This window comes from Asterias rubens, chromosome 4, assembly GCF_902459465.1.
Source record: "Asterias rubens chromosome 4, eAstRub1.3, whole genome shotgun sequence".
Lineage (NCBI taxonomy): Eukaryota > Metazoa > Echinodermata > Asteroidea > Forcipulatida > Asteriidae > Asterias > Asterias rubens.
The window spans coordinates 8,442,281-8,466,028 of NC_047065.1; the positions used below are offsets into that span (position 1 = coordinate 8,442,281).

A 23,748-nucleotide genomic window follows, 5' to 3' on the forward strand; every position below is an offset into this window, starting at 1 on the left:
GCATTACCATTGTTGCGTTATTTATGCTTGACTGTGAAATAATAAAAAAGACTTTTGTCTGGAAAGTACTTTCAAAATTGTAGATTTGGGCCAACATGGGAAACACGATCCATTGCGCACATTTATTTTTGTAAATCAACTAACCAGATGTCAGATCTTGGTTTAGAAATGTGATGTAATGCAATCTATCTTCATGTAACATAATTACGTGAACATCAAACATTTGTCAGAATGGACGTTTTTCGTAATGGTAAGCCTTGTTAGTCTCACGCAATTTAGTGATAGGCGAAGATAATTCTTTGTAGTGTACTGTTTTACTCTGAAAAAGGGAACACAAAATATGAAGCATTAAGTTTAACCGTAATTGACTGACAAAGCTTTGAATTAAATTGTGGACAAACTAACGTTAGGCCACATTAGGCCTGATTGTACTTGGAGGGACACTTGTACTATAGGTGGCTCGGAATGCATCGGTTGGCGTATGACGTTTATCGCATTGAAACATATTAAAACACTCAATATAAGCCTCAAGGGATTGAGCAACTACAACGACAACAAATAATTTGTTGTTTCCAATACGTAGGCGCCTACAACGTCATAAGTTAAAGGTTCATATTCAAGAAAAACTTAGAAAAGCTCTACAGAAATCGTAAAACATATCTTGATTCTCGCATCCCTGCAACTTTTGTCAAATCAAAATGTGGCGATCGATAATAAGAGAATAGATCAATGCATACTCTAACATGTTGTCACTTGCGAAACTGAGATATGCTTGTCGTATTTTACATAGAACCGGCAAAACATGTATTTTAGGGCCTATATTTCTTTTTCTGGTTACTTGTATATTGGACTGTTTTTTCTTCTTCTTCAAACCAATGAAAAAGAGAACAAACGCCATCTCACGCAACGCAATGACTTATCACGCCACTCTTCTTGAAACGAACGAAACTTTGTAATTCTTCAGAAAACGATTTGTTATCATGATACCCCCCCCCCCCCTCCCCCTCCCTGGCGACTGACCTAACAAAGTGTTGTGAGCTTTCCCGATTCAGCTATGAAGTTCCTTCGTGGATGTTTTCGACTTCACATATTGCTATCCCTTCGGAAAAACATTCAAATCCGGCCACGTTTATATAGCAGATGCGTCTTGTTCAGGAAGTAGCACCGAAGCATTTAGGAATACGATATGCGCTATTGCCGCGAAACACACGAGACAAGGCTACCAGTCATGTCATTCACCGTAATAAATCTTGGTTCTTCGTTACAAACTATACTCCCTGTGAGAAAATGGACTACTCCACAATCCATCCAATCTGGCTATATTAAGGGAAACGTCAAGATGTTCAGCCGTCAGAGCACGTTCAGAGCAAGAGAAACCAAACTAGACGACGGTGCAACCAGTCCTAACTAACTTGAGTAACTTGCAGTTCTTTGGCCTCAGCATAGCACGCTGCCGGTCCAAAACAGTTTGACACCCGCTGGTCTTAACTCATCTATAGCAATCTAATTGTTATAGTGTATGCATGCAGTCCAGACCTTTCAACTCGAGATAATTTCTCTCAAGATCAACATGGCATCCTATCAACTCTTTTTGTGCCTGGGAGTTATTATGAGCAGTTTTCTTTTGCCGATACTTTGTGACGACGAGACCAAATTCACCAGAATAGATCCCGGTACTGAAATCAAGGAAGAAGTGCTGAAAGATGATGCAGGAATTGGGCAAGATGTGGCGAAAGAGCTGGAGCAGCCAGACCAATACACAATGGAGGATGACAAGAAAGCTACTGCTAAAGAGCCCGATGCTGACATGACAGAAGATAAGAGAAAGGATTTTGGATTGGGGCACACACTGGAAGGCAATCGAGATCGCTCCAGATCAAGGAGTCGTGGTTATAACCAGGTAAGCAGCAAAGACAGTTTAGCAACAGCTAGTAATATATATTATAACCATTATTTACTCAGTATTGTAACCCAGAGCTATACGTTTACAGCTAGTAATATATTATAACCATTATTGACTCAATTTGTAACCCAGAGCTAGCTATAAGTTTAGTAACAGCTAGTAATATATAACCATTATTGACTCTGTATTGAACACAGAGCCGGTCAGAGCTATACGTTTACGGCTAGTAATATATAACCATATTGACTCTTTATTGAACACAGAGCTATACGTTTAAAGCTAGTAATATATTATAACCATTATTGACTCAATTTGTAACCCAGAGCTAGCTATAAGTTTAGTAACAGCTAGTAATATATATAACCATTATTGACTCTGTATTGAACACAGAGCTATACGTTTACAGCTAGTAATATATAACCATTATTGACTCAATATTGTAACCCAGAGCTAGCTATAAGTTTAGTAACAGCTAGTAATATATATAACCATTATTGACTCTGTACTGAACACAGAGCTATACGTTTACAGCTAGTAATATATAACCATTATTGACTCAATATTGTAACCCAGAGCTAGCTATAAGTTTAGTAACAGCTAGTAATATATATAACCATTATTGACTCTGTACTGAACACAGAGCTATACGTTTACAGCTAGTAATATATAACCATTATTGACTCAATATTGTAACCCAGAGCTAGCTATAAGTTTAGTAACAGCTAATAATATATAACCATTATTGGCTCAGTATTGTAACCCAGAGCTATAAGTTTAGTAACAGCTAGTAACCATTATTGACTCAGTATTGTAGCTCATTAGTTTGGTAACAGGTAGCGATATATAACCATTATTGACTCAGTATTGTAACCCAGAGCTAGCTATTTGATAAGCTTAGTAACAACTATTTGTTATAACCATTATTGGCTCAGTATTGTAACCCAGAGCTATAAGTTTAGCAACAGCTAGTAACCATTATTGGCTCAGTATTGTAACCCAGAGCTATAAGTTTAGCAACAGCCAGTAACCATTATTGGCGCAGTATTGTAACCCAGAGCTATAAGTTTAGTAACAGCTACTAACCATTATTGGCTCAGTATTGTAACCCAGAGCTATAAGTTTAGCAACAGCTAGTAACCATTATTGGCTCAGTATTGTAACCCAGAGCTATAAGTTTAGCAACAGCTAGTAACCATTATTGGCGCAGTATTGTAACCCAGAGCTATAAGTTTAGCAACAGCTAGTAACCATTATTGGCGCAGTATTGTAACCCAGAGCTATAAGTTTAGCAACAGCTAGTAACCATTATTGGCTCAGTATTGTAACCCAGAGCTATAAGTTTAGCAACAGCTAGTAACCATTATTGGCTCAGTATTGTAACCCAGAGCTATAAGTTTAGCAACAGCTAGTAACCATTATTGGCTCAGTATTGTAAACCAGAGCTATAAGTTTAGCAACAGCTAGTAACCATTATTGGCTCAGTATTGTAACCCAGAGCTATAAGTTTAGCAACAGCTAGTAACCATTATTGGCTCAGTATTGTAACCCAGAGCTATAAGTTTAGCAACAGCCAGTAACCATTATTGGCTCAGTATTGTAACCCAGAGCTATAAGTTTAGCAACAGCCAGTAACCATTATTGGCTCAGTATTGTAACCCAGAGCTATAAGTTTAGCAACAGCTAGTAACCATTATTGGCTCAGTATTGTAACCCAGAGCTATAAGTTTAGCAACAGCTAGTAACCATTATTGGCTCAGTATTGTAACCCAGAGCTATAAGTTTAGCAACAGCTAGTAACCATTATTGGCTCAGTATTGTAACCCAGAGCTATAAGTTTAGCAACAGCTAGTAACCATTATTGGCTCAGTATTGTAACCAAGATGTACAATGTGAATAGACCTAGGCCATGGTTGTTCCCTCGTAATCCATGGTAACCCAATGCTAAAAAAAAATTGTTCGAATGGTCGATTGCGGTGCACTTGCTGTGTGACCATGACAGGGATACGTGACGAGCCAGTGGACATAAAAACATTTCTAACAAAAGGCCAACATCTTGTCATATTGGGAACACGTGCGCTTTCATTGCAAAGAGATCACACTGATCTTTAATACGATTTGTTTATTGTCTTGAAAAACACTATACGTATAGCGGAAAAGATTGTTGTTGTAAGGGTATGTTGAGGATGGTGGCAGGCTAGTTTGAGACGGAAAATCCGGTGGACAATATTGAACTATTTTACTTTAAGACCCTTCCACTCCATAGCACGCACAGCTTTACTCGATAAATTAATTCATATAATATGGCAATCTAAGCGGAACACACACCAGTGAGCTAGAGAGAGACTGAATATTGGTCAATTAAGTTGTGTTTTTTGGCACTGAATCACAGTGTGACTATGGTAACGGTAGGGGCCAAAAGGTACATTAGTTCAACCTGGCCCTATATAAGGATAGTTCAATCGATAGTTTACGTTATAGGCTAAGTGTTCAACGTCTGGTTTACGTTGCCTCACTAAATATACACGAACAAGGTTTTCATGTTGACCCCAATGAACATTTTGTGACACCTTGGACCGAAATCCACCTATTTATAGACAAACTTGTCTACGCACGGGAATAAAAACAAATCCGTGTACCGATAACATGTAACCCCTCTTCCTGTTGGCCCATGCGTGTCGTTTTGACAGCTACCCAGAACGGATCCAGTGTCGTTGTACTGGTACTCGGCGATCAGTGTGTACACTGTTAGAATGCTACTCGTGTAAATGTACCACCCTAGCCCTGGCGGCCTTACACTCTCGTGATGTACTACAGTGTGCAGAGGAATAGTCCTAAATAGGGCTAGTACCACCCCAGCCATTTGGATCAGGTGCTGGAATAATTAGCACCACTACTTTTACGGACCTACATTTTATAAATTCACCCTCGCATGAACGGACAAATTGGAAAAGGTCATAAAGTGTGGCATATTATATTTAAACAACTCTGTAAGCATTTTGCCCATCCAGCTTGTCTGTGCTCATAATTCGGCACCAAGCTGTGCCTTGTTGGCCAGCATTATACACTTCCATACACCCGTTTTTTTGTTCACATGGGCTGGGTCGACATTTTTCCCCCGCACTTTATAATTTTTGTTTCAGGATTCCTTTTTGTTTAATCGATTGAGAAAACAAAACTTCTCCATTGATATCACTACGACATTGGCAATGTCGCAGTGCAGAAAACCAATGCGGTCAACAGCCGATTTAATCCTATCTCGTGTTGGGACGAGTAACCCATCCTAACTTAGGACGGGTTCAATGCGTCTTAGGTCTTTGGATACAGAACCTAACTCGTCCTAAGTCCCAATAATAATCTTTAAGGCATTGGACACTATTGGCAAAATTGGTTATTACTCAAACGAATTGTTGGCGAAAACAAGATATATACTTTGTAACGCGCAACGGAGATCTGATAATATTGAGAAACGGCTTCGAAGTAACGTATTTTTTTTTTAGAAAGAAGAAACGTTTCACTTAAATACACGAAACCTATTCTCTCGCAAGACCAATTGAGTTCAAATTTTCACAGGTTCATTATTTTGTGCATATGTTGAGATACACCAAGTGAGAAGACTGGTCTTTTACAATTACCAAAGGTGTCCAGTGCCTTTAAGTTAGGAAGAGTTTGACGAAATCGATTCCTGGTGGGCTTGGTCGGCCTTGTGTACGTATTCTCCGTAAGACTATGCATGCAGGATTGAACTGGCTCCCAGATGTTGGCTCCTTTAAAGGCAGTGGACACTGTTGGTAGCCACGCAAATAATTATTAGCATAAAACCTTACTTGGTAATGAGTAATGGGGAGAGGTTGATAGTATAAAACATTCTGAGAAAACGGCTCCCTCGGAAATCCGTTTTTAAAGAACGGATGATCATGAGCTCCCGTATATGTACTCAACGTCCATGTAATCACAGAAGCCGCGGTTGCGTGATGCCCACTATTAAAGTGTCTCTCTTTTTATGAACCCACTCTTTCGTGTCAAATATTGGCTCTGATTGCATGGACAGAACATTAAGCACTTCCGGTCCTTTAAGCGGGCCTGGACCCTAAGCGCCATTTTGCTTCACATATACCGCGTTTGCTAAAAAAAGACCAACAGAAACGGCACCAGTTTCAACAACTTTCCTTTCCGCTTTCCTGTCGTGCAATGAATACAGGGAACAAAGCTCTGGAAAACATGAAATTGAAGTTGTCTGCCGATTTGTTCGCGTTTAGAAGATATTTCATATATCAAGCACACATTGTCACCGAGAAATGAGTATAACAAAACCAAAAACTGTTTTTATATATCTCATTTCGTAGTTACTCGAGTATTACAGCAATGAGTTATCACAACAAACTAGTGACGCAACAAAATCCTGGCTGTTTTTACTGGAGGTCTAACAAGGAACAACAAACACGACTTGATGAACACGTTACGATGAACATGTCAACGACACACGCATATTATAAAGCCAACGACATCTTTACTTTGGGGTTAGGGTCATTAGGAGGGACTCAAGTTCGCATTGATATTGAACAGCAGGCCCATACGGGTAGAATTGATTCAATTTGTGCGGTTAAATCAAACGAAAATAATACGTTGTGATATACAAATGAAACATTCAACTTCGAGAAATGAATTGCTTTGTTCTGCGAGCGTTCGTGTAGCTGACCGCATCTTGTCAAGCTTGTTGGGTTCTTTATTTGTGTCAGTGGGTGTGCCATCCTCTGGACCCACTGGAGTCCTTTCTATGTCTGGAAAGACGCTTCTTGCAAGCATTATGGGATGTAGGCCCTCTTTAAAGTACCGGAATACCTCCCTGAATAAATTACATTGCAAAGGTCAATGCTATAGTGACCCACTTGGAACGTCTTTTAACAATGAAATCTACGACAACCTTCGACAGCGACTTGGACCAATTCTGAGAAATTTTGTTGATCCAGATGATTGAATGCGGCGGAATTACATTTGGATTTGAAAAGACGATCTGGCTTACAGCTGGTAAGATTCAACACTCCTTGGTGACGTAGATTGCAGACGAAGATCCCCTATTCATATTCTAACAATGCTGGAGGAAAGTAATATCAACACATCTAGGAAGTGGGAATCGAAACTTGGCGGAGACGGTCTTGGCGACCAAGGATATGACATCAGCATTTTCAATGACATAAATTCAATCATAGAAAACAAGTTAAACAAAAACACTGTCTTTCAGTTCTTAAAAAAACCAAAACATCAAATTTTATCCAACAGTATCGGGTACGGAAGGTTTTACTTTTCGTCGCTTCATGGTGTATGTTGAGTATTTATGCTAATTGCTGTTGTTTGGACTCATCTCAGTTACCAACGTTGCTAAAGTATTGATCACTTTTATAGTTTGTGTAAAAGTTGATAGATTTGACACAGGTGTGCCAGTCATACGCCTCAGTAGCGAGTGTTATGCGGAACAGACCACATGTTTGGATATTGTTTAAAAATTGAAATTTAGAGTTCCAAATAATCCATAGTGAACGGGTAAGTAGCCGGATTTTCTGTTATGGGCTTTGGATCCTATTGAGTTGTTTAAAGACTCTCCTTCATAATGGACCGACTATATATATAAGCAATACATTGCATGCAAAATTAATCATGTTATATTATTTTTATGAACTTTTGATTTATGTATTGACACCAGCCATTTTGGGATTAGACTTGATTTGTTGCTAATGGGAACTGTTTTATAAGTTTGAATCACTCACCAAATGGAAACTTTAGATCAAGGTTGCTGTATTCAGCACGCACATGTAGACCTCTCGGTCAGACAGTGACTAAAAGTACTGTGATTTGTAACAGCTGTTATTAAATATCACAATCAACGAACGTTGAGCTGTCAGAAGAAAAGTCTGTTTTTACTTATGATGTTATGTTTATTTATCAAGCTAACTCAAGCAAAAAAATGTAATTGTCATCCACTTTTTTGATATCATTAATTCGTTTTTTGGGTTTTTTTTTTTTAAATGGCGAACGAAAGAGTAGTTTTATTTATAAAATAAAATTAGAAATCCATGGTAATAACTAACATTAAAATTGTCGGGGTATGACAGAGTATACGAATAGCAAAGAAGACAGCAAAACAACTGAATTAAATACAAATAATTAAAATGAAAGAAATAGAACTCTAATAAATGAGATGAAAACTCAGTATCAACTATTTCGGCGTTGGGCCTACTTTATTTGTAACGATGAGAATTAAATGCAGTGGACACTATTGGTAATTGCTTAAAATAATTGTTATCATAAAACCTTTCTTGGTGACGAGTAATGGGGAGAGGTTGATGTTATAAAACATTGTGAGAAACGGCTCCCTCTGAAGTGCCATAGTTTTTGAGAAAGAAGAAATTTTCGACGAATTTGATTTCGAGACCTCAAGTTTAGAATTTGAGGTCTCAAAATCAAGCATCTGAAAGCACACAACTTCGTGTAACCAGAGTTATTTTTCTTTCATTGTTATCTCGCAACTTCGACGACCAATTGATCTCAAATTTTCACAGGTTTGTTATTATATGCATATGTTGAGATACACCAAGTGAGAAGACTTGTCTTTGACAATTACCAATAGTGTCAATCTGCTAATTGTGTGTGATTGAAATATTTCGTTTTCATCTTTTCTGTCAGTTGGTGGTATATACTAGCTCTCTATAACGCTAAGGATACTTGCTTATAAGCCCCCTTGTCCATACAACCGTCCCCTATATCGGATCCTCAATCACTCTAGAAGTAAACTTAGGTTTATTAACATCAGTGAGTATTTAAATAACTGGTTAATTGACTTTTTTGCGTCATTCATGAATGTATCCGGGACATTTACAGTTCAAAACATTACAATAACTCAAACAATAATGTTGCTGTCATTTTAGTTTAGTTTGGGGGTTTGTGAGTAGTAGGCCTAAATAATAAATGATGATTGAACGAGTATAGACTCGTTGCAAGTCAGTAATGATAACATAAGTCGTTGGTTCGTCCCACTTGACTGCACTAACATACCTGTCGAGCCAATAATTCCATCATTCTGCAAAACATTTCGAAGAAAATGTTTACGTATGTATGAACCAATGTTACGCTATATGGTTTTGAAACACCTCGAATAAATTTATATTTACGAGGAAGACATGTCTTGCAAATTGCAAAGATACTCGAGTACTTCAGTTCATATTATTATGTTTGGCCATTAGGGGGCCCGATTTGGTCTTTTAATTAACTAAACAAATTGAAAAGTCTACCATGTAAACACAAAGGGGGGGGGACATAAATCGTATTTTTATTATCAACGACTGTGCACAGCTGTGGTCGTCAATTATAAAATCAAATTTTATTATTTTGTTCCAGTTTAACAGCCTCAGATTTGATATAATTGTTGTGAATTGAGCCATTGTCGCTAGACTAAACCCAATACCCGAGACTTAGTGTAAGTCTTGAAAACTGCCATAACAACACTGCCAAAAGTGATCTATGTCTCTTTAAAGTCACCATACTTCCCGTATAGCCTTCAATACTGCTGTCTGCGTTATCATGTCCTCTCATTACAACTCTCTTACAATGATTGAACAGCTGCCGCTTAAAGTAAGCACTTTCACCCTGCCTCCACTCTGATCACATTGTCAGAATGTTTTCCGTGCCCCCTCATCGGGGAAGAGTTAATTAGTTTTGCCAGTGAAAGCTATGAAAAATGAGTTGAAATCAAGATAACACCGTGTATATTTTGTTTGAATTGCTTTTCAATCGGAAATGAGCATTTTATGCAACCTCCATTAAGCACCAATTTAATTAATGACAGGATGACCATGCGGTGTTGTGCCTTTTGCAAACGTTGAATTGAAAGTCACGTTTTATTTCCGTTAATTCCAATCAAGGGAGCGGCCTCACGGTGATGATCAAAATAATCATTATTTGGCTAAATAAAAACTTCCAGCAAAAACCTGCACCCTTATTATAAAACATTTCAATGTTCCGCAAATTCGGAAATGTTTCATATTGGACCAAGATACTTTGAAATTTGTAATTAAAAGTAGGTCTACATAGTAATCAATGAACCAATCAATCAATCAATCAATCAATCAATCAATCAATCAATCAATCAATCAATCAATCAATCAATCAATCAATAAGTCAATCAATCAATCAATCAATCAATCAATCAATCAATCAATCAATCAATCAATCAATCAATCAATCAATCAATCAATCATTCAATCAATCAATCAATCAATCAATCAATCAATCAATCAATCAATCAATCAATCAATCATTCAATATATAAGTGAATTAAAATAACACGACAAAACTACAAGAAGAAAAAAAAGGAATAAAAAAGGGACAAAAACCACGTATCTCTCTTAAATTCACAGGTGTTCGATACCGCATGCAACGTGTTAAACCTTTGCATTATTTTGAAATATGAGACTTTTAATCATTGATATTTGTTCTTGATTCCCTTGTGGTTTATTATTTGATATGATTGAATTGTGTGTTTGTTTTTGCTTCAGAGGGTGAAGACTATCGTTCAACCAGTAGCAGCAAAGCAACGACCCAAAGCCCCCGTCCAAGTTGGCATTACTCCCCGCATGGCAAGAATGCTTGTAGCTATGCATAATAATTACAGGAGAAATGTACCTGGACCCGCAGCAAATATGGAGGAAATGGTAAGCATTTTGGAGTTCGTAATCAATGTTAAGAGACAATGTGATTTATTCTCAAGTTGTCTATTTCAGGCAGTGGTCCATTGGTCTATTCCTTACAAATAAGAAATGTGTTAATTTGTAAGTAAGACGTAATGACCCATTGGGTCTGACGTAGCTCCAGACTTTAGTTTTTAAAGGCAGTGGACACTATTGGTAATTACTCAAAATAATTATTAGCATAAAGCATTACTTGGTAACGAGCAATGGAGAGCTGTTGATAGTATAAAACATTGTGAGAAACGGCTCCCTCTGAAGTAACGTAGTTTTTCGAGAAAGAAGTAATTTTCCACGAAATTGATTTCGAAACCTCAGAATTAGATTTTGAGGTCTCGAAATCAAGCATATGAAAGCACACAACTTCGTGTGACAAGGGCGATTTTTTTCTTTCACTATTATCTCGCAACCTCGAGGACCGATTCAGCTCAAATTTTCACAAGTTTGTTATTTGTGCATATGTTTAGATACACCAAGTGAGAAGACTGGTCTTTGGCAATAACCAATAGTGTCCAGTGTCTGTAAAGATCTTTCCCGCCTAATTCACAACCGCAACGCGTTGATGACGTATTAAACTGAATAAATGAAAACAATTAACTTTCCATGTATAACAGCTTTTTAGGAATCCAATATGAACGACTGAGCTGAAAGGAATGACTGTGGGTCCTTTGAAGCTATAGGAAACCATGTTGACGAGAAGCTTTAAGTGCACTCTGACTCTGAGTGACACTGCACAGAATAAGTCATTGATTTAGCTTTGAGAGTGCCAGGAAAACCACGTCCTGCTCAGCAAGGGGGTCACCCTTAACCACATGGGGGTGTCAGGGGTTATAGTTTGCTCCATGCAGTTCCTGTTTTCTTCTTTAAAAACCTGAAAATAAAGAGTCTTCATGGCTTCACTTTTATATAAAACCCCATTTGAAAATTCATGCAAGATTGCAGGACATTGAAACATTGCGACAAGTTCTGGATGTTTGCTTAGTCAAATGAACTGTATAGTTAGACAATGAACAGTAAGGCCGAAGTATAGGGACTGACAGTTTGCCTCACTTTGCCATGTGTGTGTGGCGTCACATGGTAATGAACTACATTCGCGATGAAATAATTCTAGGTCGTCAATCTTGCTGGTACAAATGTGTGGGTAATTATTGTGAAGTTTCTTGTTAAAGGACACCGCTTGCCTTGACCGGGATTCGAACCCACATTCTGATGATTCTGACGTGAGCTTGCTATGACGCAAGGCCGCTCTCTCAAGACATGGGAAAGTTGCAGTAAACTGAGAAAGTTATTGGCACTTTAGTTGTAGGTTTTTAATATAACTTTCCTTTGATATGAATGTGTTTTCTTCATTCCTTTCAGACATGGGACGATGATCTTGAATCTATGGCTGCGGATTACGCGAAGGAATGCATATGGGGTCATGGCAACCCTGACAACATTACTCCATACCAACACGTAGGGCAGAACTTAGCGTATAGCAGGGGTGGTGCTCCAGCCTCTCCAATGTATCTCATCTCACATTGGTTCAATGAGAAGGAGAACTATGATATCAATACGGACTCGTGCGTACCGGGAACTGTATGTGGACACTACACTCAGGTACGAACACAACAATGCCTTTACCCAACATTCATTACATGGCGAAGCCCAACCATAATATCGCTACTCCCAGTATTATTAACTTCGACTTTGTAAACAAAAGGAAGCCTTCATAATTTGGCAGAGGATTTAAGATGGAAACGGAGCCGGGTTCCTAGCTATATAGTTGGCCTATTATAAGTTCCGGAAAGGAACAGTGCGTGGTAATCGTTCCATTCTAACATTAAACAACATTTCCAACAAGTTAATATTCTGCTGGTGCTAAAAACTGGTGCCTCAACAGTCAAGTTTGCTTTAGACTGTAGGTTATTCCTTTAAAAATGTAATTGACCTTAAGGAAGACGTCGACCCTAAAACTGATCAAAGTCAACTCTCCGATGAGGTATTTGTTTTTTAATCATTGAGCCTTTTTCTGGAATCAAGCCATGGGCCTATACTTTGTGATTAAAAACAATCCAGAATGTAATATAAGCCGTGATTGAGACAAATTGTTACCGTCAGACTCATCACTTGCAATGGTAACTAAGAATCAGAGTTCGGCATATGCTCTTCATTTCCGTTCTACTGTAGTTTACCGAGCACAACTCATCAAAATATCAGGTGATAAAGCTTAGCTTTGAAGAACCATAGGAAGAGCCAACATGAGAAACCTCGGTCCAGTGTCAGCATTCAATAATAATATCCATTCTACAAGGCCAATTGTCGTTATCATATTATAACAATAACAAACTGTGTTGTTTTTTGCTGAATTCAGGAGGAAGCCTTACAGTTTACACAGTGAATTAACTTGGATTTATTTGTCACCAATTGTATAAACGTGCGTTGTTTTATAATGTAGGGTCAAGCAGTAACGACTATGAATCAGAAATCCAACTGATGTAAAACCTTAAAACAGACACCAATCGACCTAAATGACCGTCTGACAAGCAAAATCGACAATATTTGAAAACTCTGTTTTAATACCGGTTAACCACGATATTGAAACAAGCATGCAATGTTTACAGAAACGCAACTTGCACTGAAGTAGTTGAACATAAATCCCTCCAAGTTTTGTATTTGTTTGTTTCCCGCGCTTGTTGGTTTACCCTGTTCCCTTTGAGAATGAGGTAATGAATACCGGCATATCCTCTCCATATATATTGGATTCAAAGAAAATAAAGTTCATATGACTGTTCAATTTAAACTTCGGAGGTCGACAAGAATACGGTTATGTTTTAATGGCGTTCTGAACTTCTTGACATCCTACATAGGTTTTGTATGCATGCCACAGCATTTACTCCACATGTGGGCGGTAATCCATGCTGTTAGGGGTTTGTGCACAAATAATGAAAAGACAAGAAAGTTCAAACTGCCATCTTGATATACCGTCTTGTTTACAACTTGATTAAATTTACACTGGGGTCATATAGTATTTGAAGCGGTTCGCAGTCTCGTCCATCTCTATCCGATGCAAAATAAATGTTGGCATGCTTGGAAATAATAAAATAAGTTCGTTTCGCTGAGTATAAAGGAAAGAAATATACTGCAACTCTTCCGATCCAAGGCAACGTGTTCCTTTAAAGGATTTTGTTAATGTATATTGCTTCTTATTGACAAATGTCTTGCAAAAATGTCACGGTCCGATTCAAACGTGCGTAAAAAAAGCTCTTATCTCCCACTGCAGACACGGTTTGTATTTCAATTGGGTTTTCCCCAAATTGTATTATGCTCTCCATTGTTTGTAAGTTTAGTTTATCTCTTGTTTTAATTCTGTCCATTGGGCATCTCCTCGTGACTTTCGCTCAGTGTTCAAGTATATTTTGTCGATGACTTCATGGTATATAAAGGCGAAGTATACCTTTGGTATTTTTAACAGTTCGACTGTTTTAATTCTAGGCCTTTAATAAATGTAGGTGTATATAATGAAACTAGAACATGTAAACATTCCATTTAAAAGTCGCGTTTTGAGATATCGCAGAAATTCCAGAGCGTTTTTTTTTTTCACGGAGGAATAATAATTTTCGATAAGAACACAGCATCTAAGAAATGTTACCGCGGCAATGCCTCTACGATTCAAATAACTGACATCATTTTACATAAACCACATTAATTCAAAAATAAGCATTTCTCAAATTGCTTTATACCAACCAAATGTTTTGTTGCAGTTAATTTTAAGATTGATTATACAAACGTACACCTTCCCTTTAATTATATTATTATCATCTGTTTAAAGGGAAGGTACATGTTTGATAACTGTCAAAGACCAGTCTTCTCACTTGGTGTATCCCATCATAAGCATTAAAATAACAAGCCTGTGAAAATTTGGGCTCAATCGGTCAACCGATTGGGCTCAATCGGTCATCGAAGTTGCGAGAAAATGCTAAAAGAAAACAAACGTCAGGCCATTAACTATCTTTTGTTTTGCATTTAAACCATCGGTTCATTTGTTTGGTAAGTTGTTTGCAACAACTAATTCAATTGTCTCAATATAATTATAAACTTATGAATTTGTTTTAGTTATGAATATGTTACATATACATATAGTTTTTAAACTGATGAATATGTCTTTGTATGGATTGTTTCTGGCAGATTGTTTGGGCTCATACCAAGAAAATGGGCTGTGCAATGCACTTATGTCCAGTCCTACGTGATCCTCTGATAGAAGGAGCCAGCTTCAAGAATGCCCAGTTGCTTGTCTGCAACTATGGACCTGGGTAGGTATTTATCTGCTTAGCATGGTCATATCACTCTTGTTCTGACAGTGCACAGGAACATATGAAGCTTTTAATATGATGTTTTGTATAGTGTTGAAATGGTTTCAATTGGTCTATTCCTTGCAAATAATAAATGTGCTAACTTATAAGTAAGTAATGACCCATCGGGTTCGACGAGCCACCAGTTCCGATAAACAGTGACGTAGCTTCAGACTTTTGTTTTTAATACCACGTCTCGGTAATGCTGAAAGATTTGCTCTATGTTGGCGTTGTTTCTGTGTTTTGTGGTTTATTTTTTGTATTTTTAAGAGGGGTCATTTTGTACTTCAAGGAACACGTTGCCTTGGATCGGACGAACTGGTCTATGAAAAAGCGTTTGTAACCGTTTTTTTATAAAATGCATATGGTTGGAAAGATGTTTTAAAAGTAGAATACAATGATCCGCACAAATGTGCCTCGAAATTGCATGGTTTTCCTTTTACTGTGCGAACTAACACGGTCGGCCATTTATGGAAAATTTTACTCCCATAAATGGCCGACCGTGTTAGTCGACGAGGTAAAAGGTAAACCGTGCAATTTCGAGGCATGTTTGTGTGGATCATTGTATTCTACTTTAACATCATCTTTCTACTAATATGCATTTTATAACAGACGGTTACAAACGCTTTTCAAGGACCAACTCGACCGATCCAAGGCAACGTGTTTCTCTCACATAACAAGCCTGTGAAAGTTCACTTCCTAGTAACACTACGAAAGTCAATGACAAAATGTCATCAAATTAATTGGGTATGTAAAGAGAGGCAGCATAGGCCAGACTACAACTATTGTCATCTGCCTAATTGTTATCAATGACGGTAGGTCTTCCCTACTTGCAAAACACAGGTCTAAACAACCTTTAGCGTTGCCTGTAAAGGGTTTGCCTAACGCAAAAGTTGCACATTTTCCACCTGTACCTTCTCAACACAAATTCTATCGAACCACGTTAAGTTTGACCAATCAAGTGGTTCCATATTCTTAACCGTTATACAACTTTCAGCATTCTACTGATGAGGTAATTTACCAAACCTTTTTTGGCGGGTCTAATGGTTATAATAAAGTTATTGCAAAGGAATGACGCTGACTCTCAGTGAGGAGACGATACACCCGGGAAAGAATGGAATTTGTTTTCAAAACCAGTGTCCAATTTGCTGTCATTGCCCCCTCTGTATGCATAACTCTTGCTTGTAAATCTTCAATTTTTCAAAGAAATGTTGGTCTACGTGCGATTTTCAAAGTTCCAACATAGACCTGGCTTTACTTACATCAACGCTTTAAAGGCCCTTTTTACATTCTTCATGTGTCAGCCTAATCCTTCTTGCCTCCGTGTGTTATACTGTGCATTCATGTTACGGAAACAGAAACCATTTGCCTGTGCACCCTGCGTAACGCGGGAAATGTTTAATTTAGGGCAGACGTAATAAATTACGGTGTGGTAAAAGAGAGATATGTAATCACGAAAAGTTTCGGAGCCCAAGACATTTTGAGTTTCTTGATGGTCCATACAGATTTAAGTGATTTCAGGACTAGTACGAGTGTGTTTTGCCGTCCAAGGCAAGATAAGAGTTGGATTCAAGTTTATATATGGCCAAATTGTCCCATATTAAATATGCTGTGTCATTTTTTTTGCCCATACATTAAAAAAAAGATTTTTTGAGTGAATGGTATTTCAAAGAGTATCACCCGCTCTAACGATTTTTGTGTTAACTTTTACTTTTAATGGTCAGGAACCATGACAAAAATTTAAAACGTTTCTTATAAAACACATAAGAATTGGTCACGTGATATATTGTCGGGATCCCAACAAAAACAAATTTTGAGCACTTTATTTCACTGCTACTAATAATTGGGGGACCTTTTCGAGCAATGGCTCAAATGAAAGCTTGTAACTTTCTCGACCCCCATCAAAATACCTATTGAACTTTAAATACAAATTTGGGAGTCAAATCGGCCAACAATCTGACAAAGCATCTTTAAAAGCTAAAACGTTCGTCTTTTATGTAAATTTCTGCTGGCAGAGTCACTTGCTGTTATAAGTATCTCAAGGCAACACTAACTTGTCATTGCATGCAATGTATTTATGGTGTGATGTTGGCTGGTATTGCAGTATACTTCCCCATGTGGGTTTAAAATAAAATAGCGTTATATCCTAGTAAATATATTAATTTGTAAGGGACACAAACGAAGACGTTATATCTCACTGCGGTTTGAAATTATTCGAATATTTACCCCTTGAAGACGAAGACGCAGAACGCACCTCTGTACCATTCCCACCTTTCTGTGCGTCTATGATGAGTCTATCATTTTGACTCCCAAAGTATGGACACATTATATAGGTGCGTGTCAGTGCACTGCACGTCCATATGTTGACCGGTGTGGCGGTTTCAGTCTTCCGCCGTGTTCAGTTTTCCGGGTGACGTAGCCGGACATTTCAACACGTTGTTCGAACGGTTTTAGCTTTCCGGCGTATTCAGTTTTCCGGGTGACGTAGCCAGACAAAAATACCGCCACGAGTACCCTGGCAAGTACTGTAGTTCAGTGAAATAAAACAAATAACTAAACAAATACAATAAAATAAAAAACGGTAATAAATAAATTTAATAAACTAAACCAGAATAATAAAAAATTCTTCTGATTCTCTGACGCTCGTTCGGTATAAATACAGGATAATTTGCTTGGTCTTCACACCAAATTCTCTCATACGATCCATGCGTTCGCCGCTCGTTGTACTCGTGGACGCCGCCATGACAGCTACCGGAGAGTAACACGGATGACTCAATACGGCACTAAAAATGGACTACTTTCGCTTGCTGTGCGCAAGCATCGCATGACGTAATGTTACCGTATTTGGTCATTCGGAAAACTGAACACGGCGGAAAGTTGAAACCGCCACACCGGGTCGCATTGCATGGATGTTTTCTAGTGTTGTGGTTTTACCTTGAATATCTTCTGTCTGAACTTCCCCTGCCAATTATTATTTAATAAACCTTAAAGACATTCTATGTTGCAATGTTTGCACTACGCTGATTATATTAACGCGCAGTTGTGACGATTAGTTGGCCGATATGTGTCAAACTAAAGTGGGGTATACGACAATCTCCCAAAATAGTGAGAATAGTTTGTCACAGAACTCTGGAAAGTACTGAGCGTGCTTGGTGGTGCTTCGTACAAAAAGATATGCAAACATGATCCTTTATTTATCCCCGATGCAAAATTAACATCTATTAAAGGCAGTGGAGACTATTGGTAATTACTCAAAATATTTACTATCATAAAACCTTATTTGGCAACGAGTAATGGGGAGGGGTTGATAGTATAAAAGAGTGGAGAAACGGCTCCCTCTAAAGTAATGTAGTATTCGAGATAGAAGAGTAATTTTCCACGAATTTGATTTCGAGACCTCAGATTTGAAATTTGAGGTCTCGAAATCAAACATCTGAAAGCACACAACTTCTTGTGACAAGGGTGTTCTTTTTTTTTCATTATTATCTCGCAACTTCGACGACCGATTGAGCTCAAATTTTTACAGGTTTGTTATTTTATGCATATGTTGAGGTACACCAACGGTGAAGACTAGTCTTTGACAATTACCAATCGTGTCCACTGTCTTTAAAGACTGTTCGTGTTTTTTTCCAGGATGGAAATTTTGAGGAAAAATCATTATAGGCCCTTAATAAATTCGTTGCCGATAAGTTTGTTTTTGTCATATATAAAGAAGACGATTATTTTATTTCATTAAACCACTGCGAAACAAAACGTGAGAAATACAAATCCCCCAGAATGAATTAGATTTTGGTTTTATTTCTCTTTCTAGAGGGAACGTGAATGGCCATGCACCTTATCAGATCGGACAACAATGCAGTCTGTGTGCTTCAGGATTGGGGAACTGTAAAAACGGACTTTGCAGTAGGTTACATTCTTATTATCCCATAGGGTGCGTTCGTTTAGCTTCCCTGGGTCGACCCCGGTGTGTGGCGGTTTTTTTTTTGCAGGACGAACATGGGTAATTATCTACACACGTTCGTCCTGGAAAAAAAACCCGTCACACACCGGGGTCGACCCAGGGAAGCTAAACGAACGCACCCATAATATCAGCCAAATGTAACCGGGCGCTCAGGGTTGATAGGGATCAGAGACCCATTTCCGGGTCAAGCTGGCAAAGGTTTCGGGTCAGTCACTGTGACCCCAAGAGGTGCTATCCTCTATGGTGAGGTAGGCCTATTGGAGCCGGAGATGCAATTACATACACATCCATTAACATGCTACTGCAGTTCCGGCCGGCTCCAAGGCATAAACCAACAAGACACCCCCTTAAAGGCAGTGGACACTATTGGTAATTACTCGAAATAATTATTAGCATAAAACCTTTCTTGGTGACGAGTAATGGGGACAGGTTGATAGTATAAAACATTGTGAGAAACGGCTCCCTCTCTAGTGCCATAGTTTTCGAGAAAGAAGTAATTTTCCACGAATTTTGATTTCGAGACCTCAGATTTAGAACTTGAGGTCTCGAAATCAACCATCTAAACGCAAACAGCTTCGTGTGACAAGGGTGTTATTTCTTTCATTATTATCTCGCAAGTTCGATGACCGATTGAGCTCAAATTTTCACAAGTTTGTTGTTTTATGCATATGTTGAGATACACCGACTGTAAAGGCTAGTCTTTGACAATTACCAATAGTGTCCACTGCCTTTAAGTATAACTAGGGTTGGGGTGAGGCTAACTTAAGCGGGACTCATCATTTAACTCAAAATTTGACAAGTTTGATATCAGTAATTGTTCGAATGTGAAAAGAGTTCTCGCATTGGGAGGGCATTGGATTTGTAAGTACGTTTAGGCCACTACAATGGCAGCGAAACCTTTATGTGTTGATGGTAAGGGGGCCTTGTTTAATGGCTCGTAATAATCTATAGTATTAAATACAGTTTTATTTGTTGTGTTTCAGGTGGATGTTCCTTGCTTGACCAAGGATGTGGTAAGTTTTTAGTAACTTTTCACGAATTAGATCTGTAGAGGAGTTCTGAGAATAAAACCTTTGCGATCTTCCCCGTATATTTGACCTGACTCGTCTATAGGGGCCTGGATTCTCAGTGTGTGGTTTTCATTTTGCTCATTTTGACTAGATAAGTTTAAGTCTTGTTGAGGGTTTTTGTAACTTGAAATACACGGACTTAAACATTATATTACACTACACGTAGTTCGAATGTGAAAAGAGTATTTCAAATTATCTGACGGTTAGTTCCCCACCGAGACCCCATAGCTGGAGTCAAACTGGTCAGAATTATAATCTAGATATTTTAATTTCAAAGTTGCCTCATCGAAGCTTCACATTCAGTGACCTCCAGCTTCCACTTGGGGGTCTCGGTTTTTCAGTCTGATTGTTATTATGTGACCATACCTGTATTTATTGGTCATCCTTTCTTTGTAACAGAATGTCGCCTTGATTGTCAGAATGGTGGCAGTATAAACCCCGATGCGTGTAAGTGTGACTGCCCTGCAGGATGGACCGGAACACTCTGCCAAAGTAAGACTCATAATTGGATTCAAATACTCATATAAATTCCTATTAGGTAACGTTTAAAGGAGATTTATTTTACATGGTTTATCAATGAACGGTTTGTGATTTTGGTGTACATTTTTGTTAATCCTATAGATGTATGTAATAATACCCATCCATGGTGCGGAGACGGATGGCCCAAGCAATGGTGCTTCCTGGAGAACGACGCTAACCCAGTGGAACAGCTATGTCCAGCACTTTGTGGCGTATGTGGTAAGAAATGTTACTTCTACAAACACAAACAATAAATGGAACTAGGCCTAAAGCCAATTAATTAACGAGCTAAAACGATCAGATTTTGAGTAATGTTCTTTTTGTATTGCAGTATTAGAGAGCAAAGCATTTCGCCGCCTTTTCATCACACCCTGAATCGTTTCTGATTTGTTGCCATGCTTTTTTTTTTTAACTTCATCTTGATTGTGAATTCCAGAGTGTGGTGGTCCCGACTGTGTGAACGGTGGAGTCAAGAATCCAGACTCGTGTATGTGTGACTGTCCCAAACCATGGACTGGTGCATCTTGCTCAGGTAAGTGCCTTTGTCAAGAAGTTTTAAAGCCGCGTGTAGGTATCAAATGGTTTTACCTTTGTGATTAGGCTAACCATTATTGGTAACTGATTGATGTGTTAGACCAATGAGTCAGACATTACCTTGCTTTCCTTGATGGCTTGGGTGGGGCATGCCAATATTCAGGGATATTTAAGTTACGATCCATCTTGGCCCTGGGTCGGGTTAAGATTATATTCTATTTGATTTACGGCCAATCATCGCCATGTGATTGTAATTAAAGCCATTTTGGTGGTTTTCTCTTACTAATTCCTATATGTTAATTTGTTAAATATGTTAATTTGTATTATCAGCTTTTCAGCCAATGAAAGCCACCATCATGGTTTAACACTTTGTTTTCTCGTGATTCATTACAGAGTGTAATATCCAGTGCATACATGGTACAATGGATCACGCAAACTGTCAATGTACGTGTAATGACGGTTGGATGGGCGAATCCTGTGCAGGTATGTCAATATAGAAAGTTGCATCAATACGATTTTAAAATCAGTGACGAAATTGTAACATGCCGTCAATGGAGTAATCCATAAAGAAGTTCTGTTGAAACTTAGTTCAAACCTTTGTCTTTTCTTTGTAAACCCTTAAATTTGTCATTGTTTTTAGATTGGTCTTATTATTTTTTTCAGAGCGCTGTGAGAATACCAACAAAGTGTTATGCCATCGGGGTTGGTATCCAAATTGGTGTGATGCTGAACATCCATACGTACTCAAATACTGCCAGGCTATGTGTGGCGTATGTAGTAAGTATTGTCCTAGGGCCAAACACACGCTATCAATATCAGTATTTTTTTTTCTTTTTTTCTTTTAAATTTTTGTTATACTCCTAGGGCTGAACAGGGTAACCCCTTTCAAAGTAGTACGACGAATGTAATTTTTGTTTACAGTTTTATAAAAATGACTCCAATCTCAAAGACAACCGCCTATCATCTTTAAAGTCACCACACAAAAAAGCAGCCAGTAAGAACCTATGTGATTGCTACTAAATTATCGCTATACTCTGATCCAGGTCATAGCTACAAGGGTTCATACCTAATTTCACCCTTCCTTTGCTTAGCTTAGTTTACAATATTATGTAAAATAGTGAGGTGAAAATGAAATACAGATAGTATGTCTCATGTTTTACCTTATAATGATCTTCTATGTACCCTGGACATGGATGTTGATCCAGGGGTAGGTCCCCCCATATCCCACAGTCGAAACGTGCATCCGTCCGCGATTGAAGTACATGTATGTGCAGAAAGAATGAAGTATAGAAATGTTCAACTCCACCCACGTGTTTCTTTGGGCTGTGGTCTCGGCTGGGATCTCTGCTGGGGTCTCGGCTGGGGTCCATGGCTGGGGTTAGATGAGTAATAGGAAGGGTCGACATACAATGTGCCTTACATATATTGTGCCCACAGTAACGCCCCTTGTGCTATTGTTCTGATAAGAAATGTTGATGTAGTTTTCCACAAGCCATGACATGATGTGACATATTCGAATCTCAGTCATCCTTTTTATAGGCCCAATTTACCTGCGCCATTTTGGGAGTGATTATCCATGTGTGTTATTCTGGATTTTAGGCGACGATGGCTGCGTGTGACGTGTATGAAAAACATGTGTATCTCGTGTTAGATAAATGTATAAACAATAACATTACGCTATTTAAATGAGTTGATATTCAGGAAATGCATTAATTCATCATTTTTGCACCATTTACCAATTACCAGAAAGCAGCGTATCCACAAATCTGGTTCTATAACATTGGTCTGTAGAAATCAGCAAATCGAAGCAACACTTGTAACGTATTGTGTTCACTTCTGTTTCCACACTGTGCTTCTGGGAATCTTTTTATACCAAAATGTAATTTACGTCTCGTTGTTTTCCCATCACAGATCCTGTTATGGCAGCAGAACCAACTGGGGGTACGTAATTACCGATTACACTCATTATCCAGACTGTATCATAATGTGTTATGAGGCCATGAATTTCAATTTGTTTTTAATGTTGTTTTTTTTTGTAGATTGTGATGTGACGTGTTACAATAATGGCGTGGTCAATCAGCAGACTTGTCAGTGCGAGTGTTTGGACGGATGGCATGGGGAAGACTGTACAGGTGAGACACAATGAATATCACGCATCCACCCACCACTATCCTGCCAATGTAACGTGTTATCAAATATGAATAATCTTGTTTCACAAAATTTTTGAGCATTTTTATAAATAAAACACTTGATTTTAAACCAGTGTTATTTTCCCGTATTACAGTGCAATGTGAAGATCAGTTCCAATACTGCGAGTGGTCAGATGCTATCATGTGTGAGAACAATGAAGACTTCGCTCTAAACTTCTGCCCGGTATCCTGTGGCAAGTGCAACCCCAATTTACTCGGCGGTTCGTCACGCCTCGTCTAAAAAACACGTTTTGATTTTCTCCGGCGACAATCGTGGGCGTTACATTTGTAAGTCGAAGGTCTTTACAATAACAACACTGACAGTGGTGCCAGCAAACTCAGACATTATTCCTAACACGTTTTTGTAGCAATGGATGGAAGGTTTGAGAGCCCAAGTTTATGACAGGAACCGCAAAATAGAAGTTAAAGGTGCTATGTCAGATTTTTGGCCCCAAACATTAAACCAAAAAATTGTTGAGTGAATGGTATTTCAAAGAGTATCACCC

The 23,748-nt window shown here is 38.4% G+C and overlaps 1 protein-coding gene across 1 annotated transcript; it reads left to right on the forward strand.

Moving 5' to 3' along the window:
- The first annotated feature begins 1,337 nt into the window (after positions 1-1,337).
- Positions 1,338-23,748, forward strand: LOC117289717 (multiple epidermal growth factor-like domains protein 6). Its single transcript, XM_033770974.1, has 14 exons — positions 1,338-1,900; positions 10,450-10,605; positions 11,998-12,237; positions 14,806-14,930; positions 18,781-18,872; positions 19,914-19,943; positions 20,400-20,492; positions 20,622-20,738; positions 20,956-21,051; positions 21,447-21,536; positions 21,717-21,830; positions 22,965-22,994; positions 23,093-23,185; positions 23,338-23,748. Exons 1-14 carry the CDS (start codon positions 1,520-1,522, stop codon positions 23,481-23,483), a joined length of 1,803 nt encoding a protein of 600 aa, XP_033626865.1. The 5' UTR covers positions 1,338-1,519; the 3' UTR covers positions 23,484-23,748.